Source organism: Microtus pennsylvanicus, chromosome 15 (genome assembly GCF_037038515.1).
Source record: "Microtus pennsylvanicus isolate mMicPen1 chromosome 15, mMicPen1.hap1, whole genome shotgun sequence".
NCBI classification, from domain to species: Eukaryota; Metazoa; Chordata; class Mammalia; order Rodentia; family Cricetidae; genus Microtus; species Microtus pennsylvanicus.
The window spans coordinates 43,671,869-43,684,836 of record NC_134593.1 but is presented as its reverse complement, the minus strand read 5'-3'; the positions used below and the strand labels follow the sequence as shown (position 1 = coordinate 43,684,836).

Below are 12,968 nucleotides of genomic sequence, written 5' to 3'. Positions count from 1 at the left end.
TAGGTCACAGCTACAAGTCAACTCAGATTCTTTTTTGAAGTGTATGAGTCTGAACTCTTAAAAACGGTACCAGTTTGTATAATCGAACTTGGTACAGTTGATTGGGGGATAGATAACACTACTGAGCCATGAAGAGGACAATCAAAACAGACCAGTCTATCAGCTTTTCCCAAAGGCAGCTAACCCTTACCCTGGCATACGTCCTGCTCTGACAAATACAATGTCAAACAAGAAAAACCAACTTTATTTGCAAAGGCAAATTGTGTTTAGTAAATCAGATACTTCTGACTTCCATGGTATGCACAACAATGAAGTAAAACAAAATCCCTAAATGGCAACATGGCCTCGTGGAGTTTTGAAGGCTAGATAAAAATGTCATCTCATGGACTGTCGCAGCAGAAGACATGTCAGTGTTAGAATTCAAGTTTTGTGAGCATGATTTTAATTTCTGGCTTTTGTCTGTTTTCCCATTCACAAAACCCAGGTTTCCAAGAATGTGTAACTGTTTGTATACAAGAGACGATCACAGTGAAACACTGCACACTGGAGCGTTGCTTTCTTCAACGCCACTGCTTTTCCTTCTATAATGTGTGTTATAGATAATAACACCTTATAAATAACACTGCTGTCATATTAAGGGGTGAGAATGAAGCTCTTCCTCTTGGATTAATTTGGCCAAGAGCAAACCCAGGTTTTAATTTGCATGCTCCGCTTTTCTCACTGTGGGGCCCATCAGCCTGTAGTTAGAGGTTACTGGCTTATCTGTGACCTGTCTGTTATATGTGACTGCCCTACATTTGACGGTCTGTCCCTATATAAAGGGCGTTTCTATGTGTTTATTGAACAACACAGAAAGCATTATGTGGGAACAGAATGAAAGATACATTACAGAAATTTCTAACAGAGTTTTGTTCAAGGAAAGAAGTTATTTCCTTGATCCCAACTTACCCAGTAGAGGGAACATGAACTGCAGACACCATCAACTTATATCCACATGGGTTTTGCCACATTTGTGGTGGATATTTATTGTGTAAGATTTTTTTCTAACTGTTGGATATCTACCGCAAATGATTACCACAACACACTTAGATTACTCACAGTTAGTGGTGTGGGAGAGTATATAATTTCAGGTTAAAGCTGCACTTTACCTTAGGTTGTAAAAACGGATTGCATGGAAAACCCAAAGCAGAGTAAGGCTGGCTGTTACACTGTTCTTTTATAGGCAGGTTCATCTTTAAAGGGCTGAGTGTACAGCAGGATTGCCACTAAGTCTTAAGTGATCTCAAGGTGTATTATTATCTTGGCTCTGTGGTCCAGCAGAAGGTCAGTCTCTTTGAATACAAGATATTTCTATAAAATTACATCCTACAGTAATACATATCCCATCGGTAGGTTTCCTTCTTTATTGATGACTCCATAGAAATTGGGGATTGGGAAGGTTTTTTCTCTCAATATTAAGAATATATTGGTATCTGCACTTTACTTCTGTATGAAGTTTGGATAACACATTTCTGTTTAATTATGTACTATGATCAGCATAAAATTTGTAAACATATTACAAAGTTACATATACTAGTCCATGCAAAAGTGAGCTAAAATCTTGGTTTGGGTGACTTTTTCTTTAACCAACGAAACTAATATTTCTATATAGGGACAAATCCATTATAGAAGTATTTTTAGTAAGCTTGGATTAATGAGCAGTATTGGTTTCCTTTGGCATATGGCTTATTGAAATTTGAACTGTATTGTTTAAGAATTCCTTTTGTTACTGTTACTAATTTTGGCTTTTGTTATTGTCACTAATTTTGTAATAGTAATGATTATAATTGTTATGTTTTTCCCACCCTAGTACTAACCAGGCGAATTCCTATTTATCCTCCAAAATCAGGTACTTTCAGGTGGTGTGGCTATAGACCAGTGGTTCTCAATCTGTGGGTCGTGACCTCTTGGGGTCACCTGAGACCATCAGAAGACACAGATTTTACATCACAATTCATAACAATAGCAAAGTTACAGTTTATAAAGTAACAGTGAAGTGATTTTATGGTTGGTGGTCACCACAACATGAGGAACTTTATTAAAGGGTCACAGCATTAGGAAGGCTGAGAAGCACTCCTGTGGGCAATGATTAGCTTTCTTTACAGTACAAATCTAACTTGAGACACTGTTGCTCCTCACAGATATTTTCTGTGAACATCTCCAGCCCCCAGAGCATTGCAAGGCAATCAGAACCATTAGGAGCTCTGTGTCTATGTGTGGACCAGGGCAGCTGCCAACTGCAGAGATAGCTCTTGTCCTCCTAAAATATAACTAGTTGGAAACAAGGCGTGCAACAAATACAAAATAACATTTGTAACAACTGAAAACAAAAAAGCAGTGTTAAAAATTTTGTTAACTTACTGCTTTTCACTTCCAGTTGGAAATAATATTCATTAATTAAAATAACATTTACCTGATTTTTTTTCAGTACGCATTATAGCTTTGGTAAATTTTTATATTGCATATATAGCCCGTTTGTGATTTTTATTATACCTCTATTGATAGTGCCATTTTGGAGTCAATGCTGGGTCTTCAAGGAGCCAGAAATTAAGAATTAGATGCATTATGTCATAGATCAATTGGCTTTCCGCCTTAGGGAATGGGCTCAAACAAGCTAGCTCATGTGCCAGGGATAGATCTTGGTCCTACTGTCGGGGGCCACTCAGATTGACCAAGCTACACAACTGTCTCCCACGTATGGAGGGCCTACTTCAATCACTTGGAGGCTCCACAGCTGTCAGTCTAGAGTTCATGAGTTCCCACAGCTTGTTTCAGCTGTCTCTGTAGATGCCCACTTCATGGGTTGGTGTTTGTTTGTTTGTTTGTTTGTTTGTTTTCAAATACTTGGAGACTGGTAGGTGAAAAAGGAATTACCTTTATTTAACAGAGGCGTATTTTTTTTTTTGATGGAGGAGGTCAGTAGAGCCATTGAAAAAAATTTCATGAGAACCAATGCTGAGCAAATAAATATGTGATCTTTTCAGGGCTGTTGAGAGGGGAATCCATTGCCTTCTGATTGTGAGATTTTCAGGATCTGACTGGAAATCTTCAATCTTAAGCCATCTATTTTCAAAGCTAAGCAAATGGAATTTAAACTTTGGATAGATGGTTCTGCCAAATAGCTAAGGTCTTTCCAATCCAAAGATTACACAATTCAACATTACATGATTCTATAAATCAAAACGGAATGGGATAGAAATACCCAAGTTTCCCATTCAGAAAAAACATCTGTGCTTTTGAAATATCTGATGTGGAATTAGAAAGTATCTAAAATATAAACAAAGGGAACTACTGAAAAGTGTACATTCTCAGAGAAGGCTTATAAATGACTTCAGAAAAATAGCTTCCTATGTATTTATTTAACTGTTCATTTTCCACTGAAGCACCCAAGCGATGCCTACAGAGATTCAGTCTCCCTGATATGCTTTAGCTTAATAAGTGTCCTTTCCACTTCTAAGTATGTATTTACTGTGGCCTTCAAAAACATGGGGTCCTAAGATTTAAACAGAGTTCTCCAACAAGTGGCAAAAACTATATGGGTTTGGCAGTACACCAGCCTTTCAACCTCAGTCTCTTCCTGATAGCATGGAGGTGTTCATGCTTGTCATTAGGGCTAAAACACACACACACACACAAATAAAAATCTAAAGGACATTTCAAATGTATATTTTGTGGTTAATAATAACTGTATTATTACCTCATCCTGCTATTTCTCAGAACTTTTCCTCATAAAACACAGGGGCAACTGATCCAATTGTTACCATCCACTCCCTGACAGGCGGTATTCCAAATACTTAGTGCCTACCCAGCCACACATCTCTGATCACAAACCTGGTGGGCCTAGATAGCTGTAAGCACAGGATAGTAAGCAGAGGTGACAGCTGGCTCCCTGGGCTAAACAGAACAGGATGATGCTTTGCATGTGGGAGTTTGGTTTGGGTATGTATGCTCAACCATGAAATTGTGGTAGAGTGCTTGTGTTGAAATGTGTACGGGTGCCATGGTGCACTGCATGGAAGCTTTATTGTTGGGTGAAAATAAAAACTCATAATCTTCTGAAGAGAGATGGTTGAGCTGGATGGAGCCTTGGATGAGAGAAACCAGGAGGGACAGAAAAGCAGCCCAAGAACCTATTTGTGAGAAATGAACAGAGAGATTTGGTTGCTTAAGAGAGTTCAGTGGAGAAGGTGGAAGGCCCAGAAATGTATAAAACAGAATGCCACACACAGTGGTGCACTGTGTTATCCCAGCATGCAGGAGTCAGATAAAGAGGATGACTCTGTCGATGTGTATAGGGGGCATTATCACAGTAGACAATGGCGACCAGGGCTGCGATGATTTGACTTCTGTCTCTAGCCCTGCCTGACAGAAGTCTCTGCCTCCTCATCTTTGAGTATAAACTGTGGTAAACACATAAATATATCACCTCTTTCACAAGGGCTTTTATAAGACTCAAATACATGGGGTCCATGAGATGGCACAGCAGATAAACTCTGCTCAAGCCCGATGCCCTAAGCTTGAGCCCCAGAACCCACATAAAAGTGAATGGAGATACTCAGATCCCAAACGTTGTCCTCTGACCTCTGCATGTATTCCATGGTACACATGCGTGTACGCACACACAAACACGATGCATGAACACACACAATTTAAATAAAAAATTCTGAAAGAAATCAAATACAAAGATGTATCAGAAATATATGTGTAAGTTATATACATATAGGTATGTGTCAAAGAATAAAATGAAGCTAAGGGGAGACAACTATTCATAGCACCAGTTTATCAACAGTAAGAAACCCCAGAGATATTGACTACTGGCAGCCAGCTCTACCTTTACTTATCGCATAGATTAAAAACATCTATTTGTCACACGCTTTACGATTGCGCATACCCAGTGGTGCCTTAAAAATTGTATTTATGGGTTATTCACTCCTTGTCCCCTAATAAAACTTCTGTTGAAGTGAAAGAGCACAGCTACTTAGTAAGTCAAAGCAATAGTTAAGAGCAAAGGTAAGGAACTGTAAAAAGACACCAGATTTCCACAAGACTGAATGTCACTGAAGTCACGTTGGGACACCAGCGTTCTGCGTTCCTCCTCCAGTCAAAACTGCCAAGTTTGCCATTGGCAGCAAAGGTAGAAGCTCAATTTCATTTCTCGTTGGAGAATTAGCACTCCTAAGAAGCCAGCGCCCATGAGTACCACAAGGTGAGGGAGTATGGGATACTGATTTAAAGGAAGGAGCCTCACTGAGTTGGAGTATGTATTCGGGTTTCCCCAAGGGTCATCCACCAGGATTTTTGACTGAAATACTTCCTCATTTAGGTGCCACATTGTGTGTGTATATGTGCGTGCATGTGTGCGTGTGGGCATTGTGTGTTTGTGCATGCGTGTATATGTGTGTGTGCGTGCGCACGAGTGCATGCGTGCATGTGTTACCAGCATCTTTCCTAGATTCCCATGTCTTTGTGTTTCTGGGGAAGCAATAGAAATGGTAGTTGAAGATGTTGGAGTTTTTGAATGTTGTTATCATTTAAATCTATATTCTGCCAAACACCATATGGAACCCGACACTGGATATTGTTTACAGCTTTGATTCTTATGTTTATGTCCACTGGGATCTCTGCGTTTAAGATCAATTTGCTTTCCAGCAGTACAACTTTTAATTCACAGGGGGAAGTAAAGCTCTAGTGGGCTCCCTGATTCACTTATAGTAAGAATCATATGGTGAGTTAAATTGAATTAGTGAGTCTTCCTATTTTAAAGTAAAATACTATGTGTTCTTGCCCTGCTTATTTCCAGGGACACACAAATACATGGGGTATATGGATTGGATCCTTTAGTAGTTTGATACTAAGAACAGTAGCTGGCTCTTTGCCTATCTGTGCTGCCATTACCAGAAGCCCTGAGTATTGGCAGGAGTCCTGGACATATCATCCACAGACATCAATTATAATGTCTTAAAGGGGAAAAAGGAAAGCATGAGATTTGATTCATAAAATTGTACCAAAGTACTCCCTTTAGAAAATTAAGCAGTTTGGGGGAGCCTAGGCAGTTTGGATGCTCACCTTACTAGACCTGGATAGAGGTGGGTGGTCCTTGGACTTCCCACAGGTCAGGGAACCCTAATTGCTCTTCAGGCTGATGAGGGAGGGGGACTTGATCGGGGGAGGCGGGGGGAATGGGAGGCGGTGGCGGGGAGGAGGCAGAAATCTTTAATAAATAAATATAAAAAAAAGAAAATTAAGCAATAATCTTACTTTGCCTTAGTACATTTAGTATCCGGTATAAAATGTGTGTTGGCAAAGATTTCTGTGGAGGATAAATAGAATGCTTCTCTTTTGATCGCAGCACCAGCCTCACCTTTCACTGAGTCCATATGTCCAAGTGTGCCATAATGTATTTATAACCATCTAACTGAGCCAGGCAGTGGTGGCACACGCCTTTAATCCCAGCACTCGGGAAGCAGAGGCAGGCAGATCTCTGTGAGTTCAAGGCTAGCCTGGTCTACAAGAGCTAGTTCCAAGACAGAAACCTTGTCTCTAAAAAACAAACAAACAAAATCCACCTGCACATCAAATTATACTTTACTTATGCCTCCGCACACCTATGCACTCTGACTTACAGAACTGCCACCCCTGTGTTGTTTGTCCGCTATTTAAGACTGTAATGCAAATGGAAAGTAAGGGCCAGGATTTGGGCTGTCAGGGTGCAGAGGGGAATATGGGTTCTGGGAGTGAAAAGTTATCTGGAACTCCTAACAGGGCTGCCAGCTCTTCCTCTTAAGGCGCTTCAAGCAGGTTTCTATTGTGATTTGGAGACTGACTTCTGCCTTCTTCACACCTTCTTACCCGTGGCTTCCCATGAAAGTATCTCTGAAATCACCATGCTATTCTCTTATCATCTCATCCCAAATGGCAAACCCGTGACCATTTTGAGTTTCTCAGAAGGATCTGACTGTTCTTGCTTGCATTGGCTCCCTTGTTATTGACCTTAGCCTCCAGAGAAGTTCAGACACCAAAGCACTAAAGGAGACACCAAGACTATGCTGGACATTTCAACTGTAGCTTGGTAGGCAGAGATGCCCAAATAGCTGTGGTCCTTCTTTTTCTCAACACACAGTTCACTTGTGACTTTCACAGGAGCTGACTGAGAAGAGTAAAATGTCAAAAGGATGAGTGCAGGTTCAAGAGGAATGTGAGTGAGAACGGAGACAAGAACCTGTCTCCGTTTTCTTTAGAAGGAACCAAGCACTAAGTGTGTAGCTAGGGCAGAAGTGAAAGCAAACAGAAATGTCTTTCTCAACTTTGGAGTTATCACAACAAACTTGGATGCTGAGGGAAATTGTCTTAGTTAATGTTTCTGTTGCTGTTATGAATCACCATGCCCGAAGAATCCAGGAGGAAAGGGTTTATTTGGCTTACCTATCCATCCACACTGTACTCCATCACGGAAGCAAGCCAAGATGGGAACTAAAACTGGGCAGGAAACTGGAGGCGGGAGCTAATGCAAAGGGTATGGAGGGGGCTGCTTACTGGATCGCTCAGGCTGTTCTCTTATAGAAGCCAGGATCACCAGCCCAGTATGGCCCCACACACAGTGAGCTGGGCTCTCCCACATGCATTGTTAATTTTTAAAAAAATGCCCTAGAGCTGGATCTTGTGGAGGGGTTTTCTCATTTGAGGTTCCCTCCTTTCAAATGACTCTGACTTGTGTCACGTTGACATAAAACTAGCCAGAACAGGAATGATCACAAGAAAGCTAAGCCTTGACAGTTCAGTAGGGAGAGCGTAGCTGCCAAAGAGATGGCTTGTCAATAGCACAGCAGAAGTGAGAGCTTCCAGGCTATTCTCGGAGTGGCAGAATGTTGATCCATCCTAACGTGACGGAAGGTATGGGTAGATACTAGACGTTAAGGGGAGCTTCTGGTGGAAGTTTCGTTTTGGTGGAAGTTAGTTACTTGTATCTAGGAACCAAATGAGAGAGGATACACATGCTGGAGGTTTGAAAAAAGAAGAAGGGGTATGAGCTGGTTGCCTAGGAAAATGAAGGATGAATGGATTCGGATTTTGCAATGGATTGAGGTCATGCTTAGAATTCAGTCATCAATTTAATTGAGACTAGAACAGAAAGGAATGATGTTTTGACCTTGACTGTGCTCTGATAAGGTAGTTCCTGTCTGTATCTCTCTGCTTTACAAAGTTATTGTGTAGCTCGGCTTTGAATTACTTAGCACTTTTCTGTGGCAGAAAGATGTTCAGCTTTGTCTGAGACAGTTCCATTGCTCCTGAGACCGTGTCTGGCTTCTGCCACTGACTTAATAACTAGCGTATGCACATGGCCAAACCTCTCTTTGCTTTTGCTCCTCAGTCTGTTACATGGTGGTGAATTTAATCTTTGTAAATTGATGAGCTGCTTAATAAATACAGGATGTCCATAAGATAGTATTTCCGCCCTCTCTGCTAAGCACTGGAAAGTCAGGGCAGAGCCTCCACGTAAACCCCATATCCTGATGACAGATGAGCAGCTCCTGTAGGTTTTGAAAAAAGAAGGAAGGGTAAGTGCCCTGGCTAGTTTTATGACAACTTGACACAGGCTAGAGTCACCTGAAAAGAGGGAACCTCAATTGAGAAAATGCCTCCATAAGACTCAGCTGTAGGGCATTTTCTTGATTAGTGATAGATAGGGGAGGGCTCAGCCCATAGTAGGTAAAGCCACCCTGTGCTGGTGGTCCTGAGTTCTAGAAGAAAGCAGGCTGAGCAAGCCAGTAAGCAGTGCTACTCCATAACCTCTGTGCTGTCTCTGGTCTCCAGTTTCCTGCCCAGTTTGAGTTCCTGTCTTGATTTCCTTCAGTAGGGAAAAGTGATGGGAAAGTGTAAGCCAGATGAACCCTTTCCTCCCAAAGCTGCTTTGGTCTTCGGGTCATCACAGCAATAGTAACCCTAGTTAGGACAGTACCACCATACAGTAGCCACCCAGACTGTGTCCTTTTATCCCCACAACTACTTTTGAGATTTATTATTCCAATCTGAGATTCAAGGGGATTGAATTATCTAAGATGAGATTTCGTACCATGTCTACATAAAATCCCATGTTATTTTTTTTATTTTTACTTTTCCACATACAGAACTGGCCTTGACCATGTATAGCTATAGAAGCTGTAAACCTTTATGCATTATTTTCTTTATTACCAGATTCATATTCTTGCCAGTGTAATCTCAGCAATCCAAGGTTTTAAATAGCACTGCCTAGGAAGTCTCATGATGGAGTAGTGTACAAGACCTCAGATGACCAGGGATGATAGAAAGGTTTGGGAATGAGCGGTACACTGAGTGAAAATCAACACTTAGCCACAAATACATTTTCCACACTCCTTTTGGGGGAAGATGGTGGATACAAGATAAAATTAATTTATGTGACCATGGGAACTGCAGAACCACCAGGCCTGTGTGTTCTTTGCTGCAGGCACAGAGTGCGCGCTATGAGCTGCAGCACATAAACTCCTTTAAGGGAGAGGAAAAAATCGCTGCTTTGCTAGATTTTGATTTTTGAGTAACAATTGCCCACCTGATAGAGAAAGTGATAAGAAAAGTGTATTTATTTTCTTCCAACAGCTAAAAGCTGATCATACTTCTAAAATTTGTAGAGATTGTCCAAGAAACTGTGTAAAATACTCATCCATCACTGGAAGCCCCTGGTCAGGAAATGACAGTGCAGTAAATATCTTCAGCAGCCACCTTTTAATGTACAAGCTGTTTTCGGTTGGAATTTTCAGCGCTCACATAAAACACACTGTCATGAGTGACTGCTTGCGCTCCAAAGTCATTACTATTGGGATAATGGAACATCTCTCAGCGAATAACCAAAAAACTTTAAATGTCATGTCAAGTTTGTTGGAGCCATTTTCAAACCCTGCTCAAGGTTACATGAATATTGAGGCTATCTGCTTTTTAAAAGTTGGAGAGCTGTGAGAGAGTCGCTCATAAGGTTGTAAAATGTGAGAGTTAGTTAATTAGAAGAAATTTTAGGTCTCTTTGAGAAAATTAATCAGCCATTTAATCACTGCCTATTATGGAGTCAAGATCACAACCACTTGCCAGTATGTTTGTGTTTTTGTGTGCATGGGTATATGAGAAGATGTGGACATACTACTCGGTTTCATTATGACAAAATTATCTAATTATGGTTGGCTAGGTAATACAATTTGCCTGACAACTTCATTTTTCCTTTTGATGTATTTTTTTTCAAATTCTTAGGAGAATCCTCCTCACTTTTGTTCTAATTCTTTTGTTAGTCTAATTTTCTGTTGGGTCATAATCTATGCAGACTGTTTATTAACCCAGTGTGTTTACTGAACACAGTTTACCCAGAGCTATTGTAGATACTGACACTACCCAGTGTTTAAAATAAAGTTGCTGTTGTTTCGTAGATCATGCATGCTAGTGAAAAGACACCCAGTGGGCACATGTGCTTGCCATGATGCTGTGAGGGAAGGAGCAGAGTGACAGGGAAGATCAGGACAAGGCCCACCTGAAATGGTTAGGGAAGGCCTCTGCATTTTGTTCATGTTTGACTCAAATCCTGAATGAAGCATGGGACAAAACTCTGATAATTTCTTGGTCACCGTTATTTCAACATTAAAGAAAAAAAATAAGCAATAGTCTTCTATAATTCCATTGATTCTTAACCTCTGCATATTTATGTCTGCCTTTCTACTGGCTATTTTTAGTCTGCCCAAGATGACTTATTTATTGAATAATTAAATCATGTTTTATAACATACCTGGACCTTGGCTTTCACACTGACCAGTTTCCTGTTTCTTTTTTCCTTACTGTAGAAAACCAGAAAGTGCAGTTGACAGAAGGGTCACGTCCACACCACAGTATCAATGGCAACTCCACCAGGATTCCGGCCGCGAAGGAGCTTAATTATAATCTAGACACTCGTAAGTCTACAGGGAGGATCAAGGCAGCCGAGAAGGAAGCCTGTAACGCAGAAAGCAACAGAAAAAAGGAAATGGAACTTCATGGCTCTATTTCTAAAAGCGAATCTGTTCCTGAAGTTGAAGCCCTGCTGGCAAGATTACGAGCTTTATAAATTAAACTGGTTTAAAAAAAAATGATTAAGCCAAACACAAAGCCATGCTTTCAGCTGTAACACTTGAGAAGTTGCTTTTATGTCAGTGACTTTATATAGTTTTAAATTATGATATATATTAGAAAGTACAAAGCTGAATACGTGATTGCAGTGCTTTTCCATGTACTTGAAGTTTTGGTTTTTTTCAAGATTGTAATGGGCTTTTTTAATGCTTGTTTTGTCTTTTGGTATTCATCTGTTCTGTATTTGCTGGTTAAATTATACATGTTGCTCTAGAGGTCAAGGAGGCAACCATGTGTTCAACCACGTATCTTTAAGAAAATGACATCCTTTTAGGTCATAATATTTACCACTTCAACATTAATGAAACCTGGTGTCTGTCCATACATAGTCCATATTTTCTATCTGTATTGGCCCAAATGCTTTCAGTGCAGCATCAGAAACATATAACTGTGTATCAGAACTGTAATGGCCAGCACACTCGTTATCGTCAGTGTTGATTCATGTTAACTCGACACTGGAAGGCATCTGAGCACATTTCCAAAAGGGAGGAATGTATGCACTTTCTTTGCAAAATTTATGTACATTTTGCAAAGTAGAAATATGAAGTTGGAATGTATGCATGCAGTATCAGAGTACTGTCCCAAACTCTTGGTCTTAGCCAAGAGAGTACTTTTACCCTAGTAATTATTGCTCTGGAATAAAATTATTATTCTTAAGTTTCCCAAGAAATACATTTTTATTTTTGAACAAACTTAGGGTTTCCATTTCTTTAAGTTGACAATCAATAATTGTAGCAACAATCTGAGCGTTTCAAGAAAAGTTTCTGCACACAAATGTTTCAATTGTACCTCCCTTTGGCCTTGTTTCTTTGTTAATCCTTATCAAAGAGAATAAACTCACTGCTTGCACTAAAAGAGCCCTGTCTTCCTTCTCTCACACATATTCTATGGATGATGGAGGCGGACTTTGTGCTCTGATGTTTCGTTTGCTCTATTACTTGTAATGAGGAAGTCCTTTCTAACTTTCTGGTCAAAGGCAGCTATACACAACTAGTCTGCTGTGGTCTACTGCGTTTGATGTCCTTATTTAAGCTGCCACCTCCTTTCAGCTCCATGTTAATACAATTAATTAGTACTATGGACCAGTTCATAGACGTTAAAGAAGCATTAACCATAGCATGTGGGAAATAATTTGGTCCTACAGTACTATAGTGAGTGTAGCACAAATAATAAACGCTCAGAGATAGATAATGGGGTTCAGTCTGAAGATCAGAAAAGCAAAGCAGCTAAGCCACTAGAGAGCTCTTACCTCTATGAAATCTTCAGACTAAAAGAGAGTGAGTTCCTGTCTCATTGCACCTTATACTGGGATTAAAGGTGTGTACCACTACTGCCTGGCCTCTATGGCTAACTAGTGTGACTGCTGGGATTAAAGGTGTGTGCTACCACTGTCTGACCTGTATGGCTCCTCTTCCCTCCCACCCCCGTACTCACAAATGACAAGAGATGGTTCTGAACACACCAGAGTGATGGGATGGAAAACTCCGGTGAGAGATTGAATGCCATTCACTTTCTATTGGAGAGCCTTCCTTTATACTCCACTTAACTAAGGGCTATGGGAATGATTAGGGTTCTAAAATCCATAATACTCCTTTAGCCAAACTGTGCGTGAAAACTATAGCCATGGCCTTTAAGGACAGATGCTGCGGTTCTGTTTCTAACTATAATCTGCTCATTTGAATTAGCAATAATGATAGTTACTATTTGATGCCAATTTAAGGATTCCCCAGATAGCTGGTAAAATATAATTTCTGAGTAGGTCTATGAGAGTC

At 40.4% G+C, this 12,968-nt stretch overlaps 1 protein-coding gene across 1 annotated transcript in view; it reads left to right on the top strand.

Annotated features, from left to right (window-relative positions):
- Positions 1–12,040, top strand: part of Diaph3 (diaphanous related formin 3) — a 449,402-nt gene extending 437,362 nt beyond the window's left edge. Inside the window, exon 28 of the mRNA XM_075949702.1 lies at positions 10,875–12,040. Within this exon, the coding sequence (XP_075805817.1) occupies positions 10,875–11,134 (260 nt within the window). The 3' untranslated portion in view covers positions 11,135–12,040. The remainder of the gene's footprint in view (positions 1–10,874) is intronic.
- The last annotated feature ends 928 nt before the right edge of the window (positions 12,041–12,968 follow it).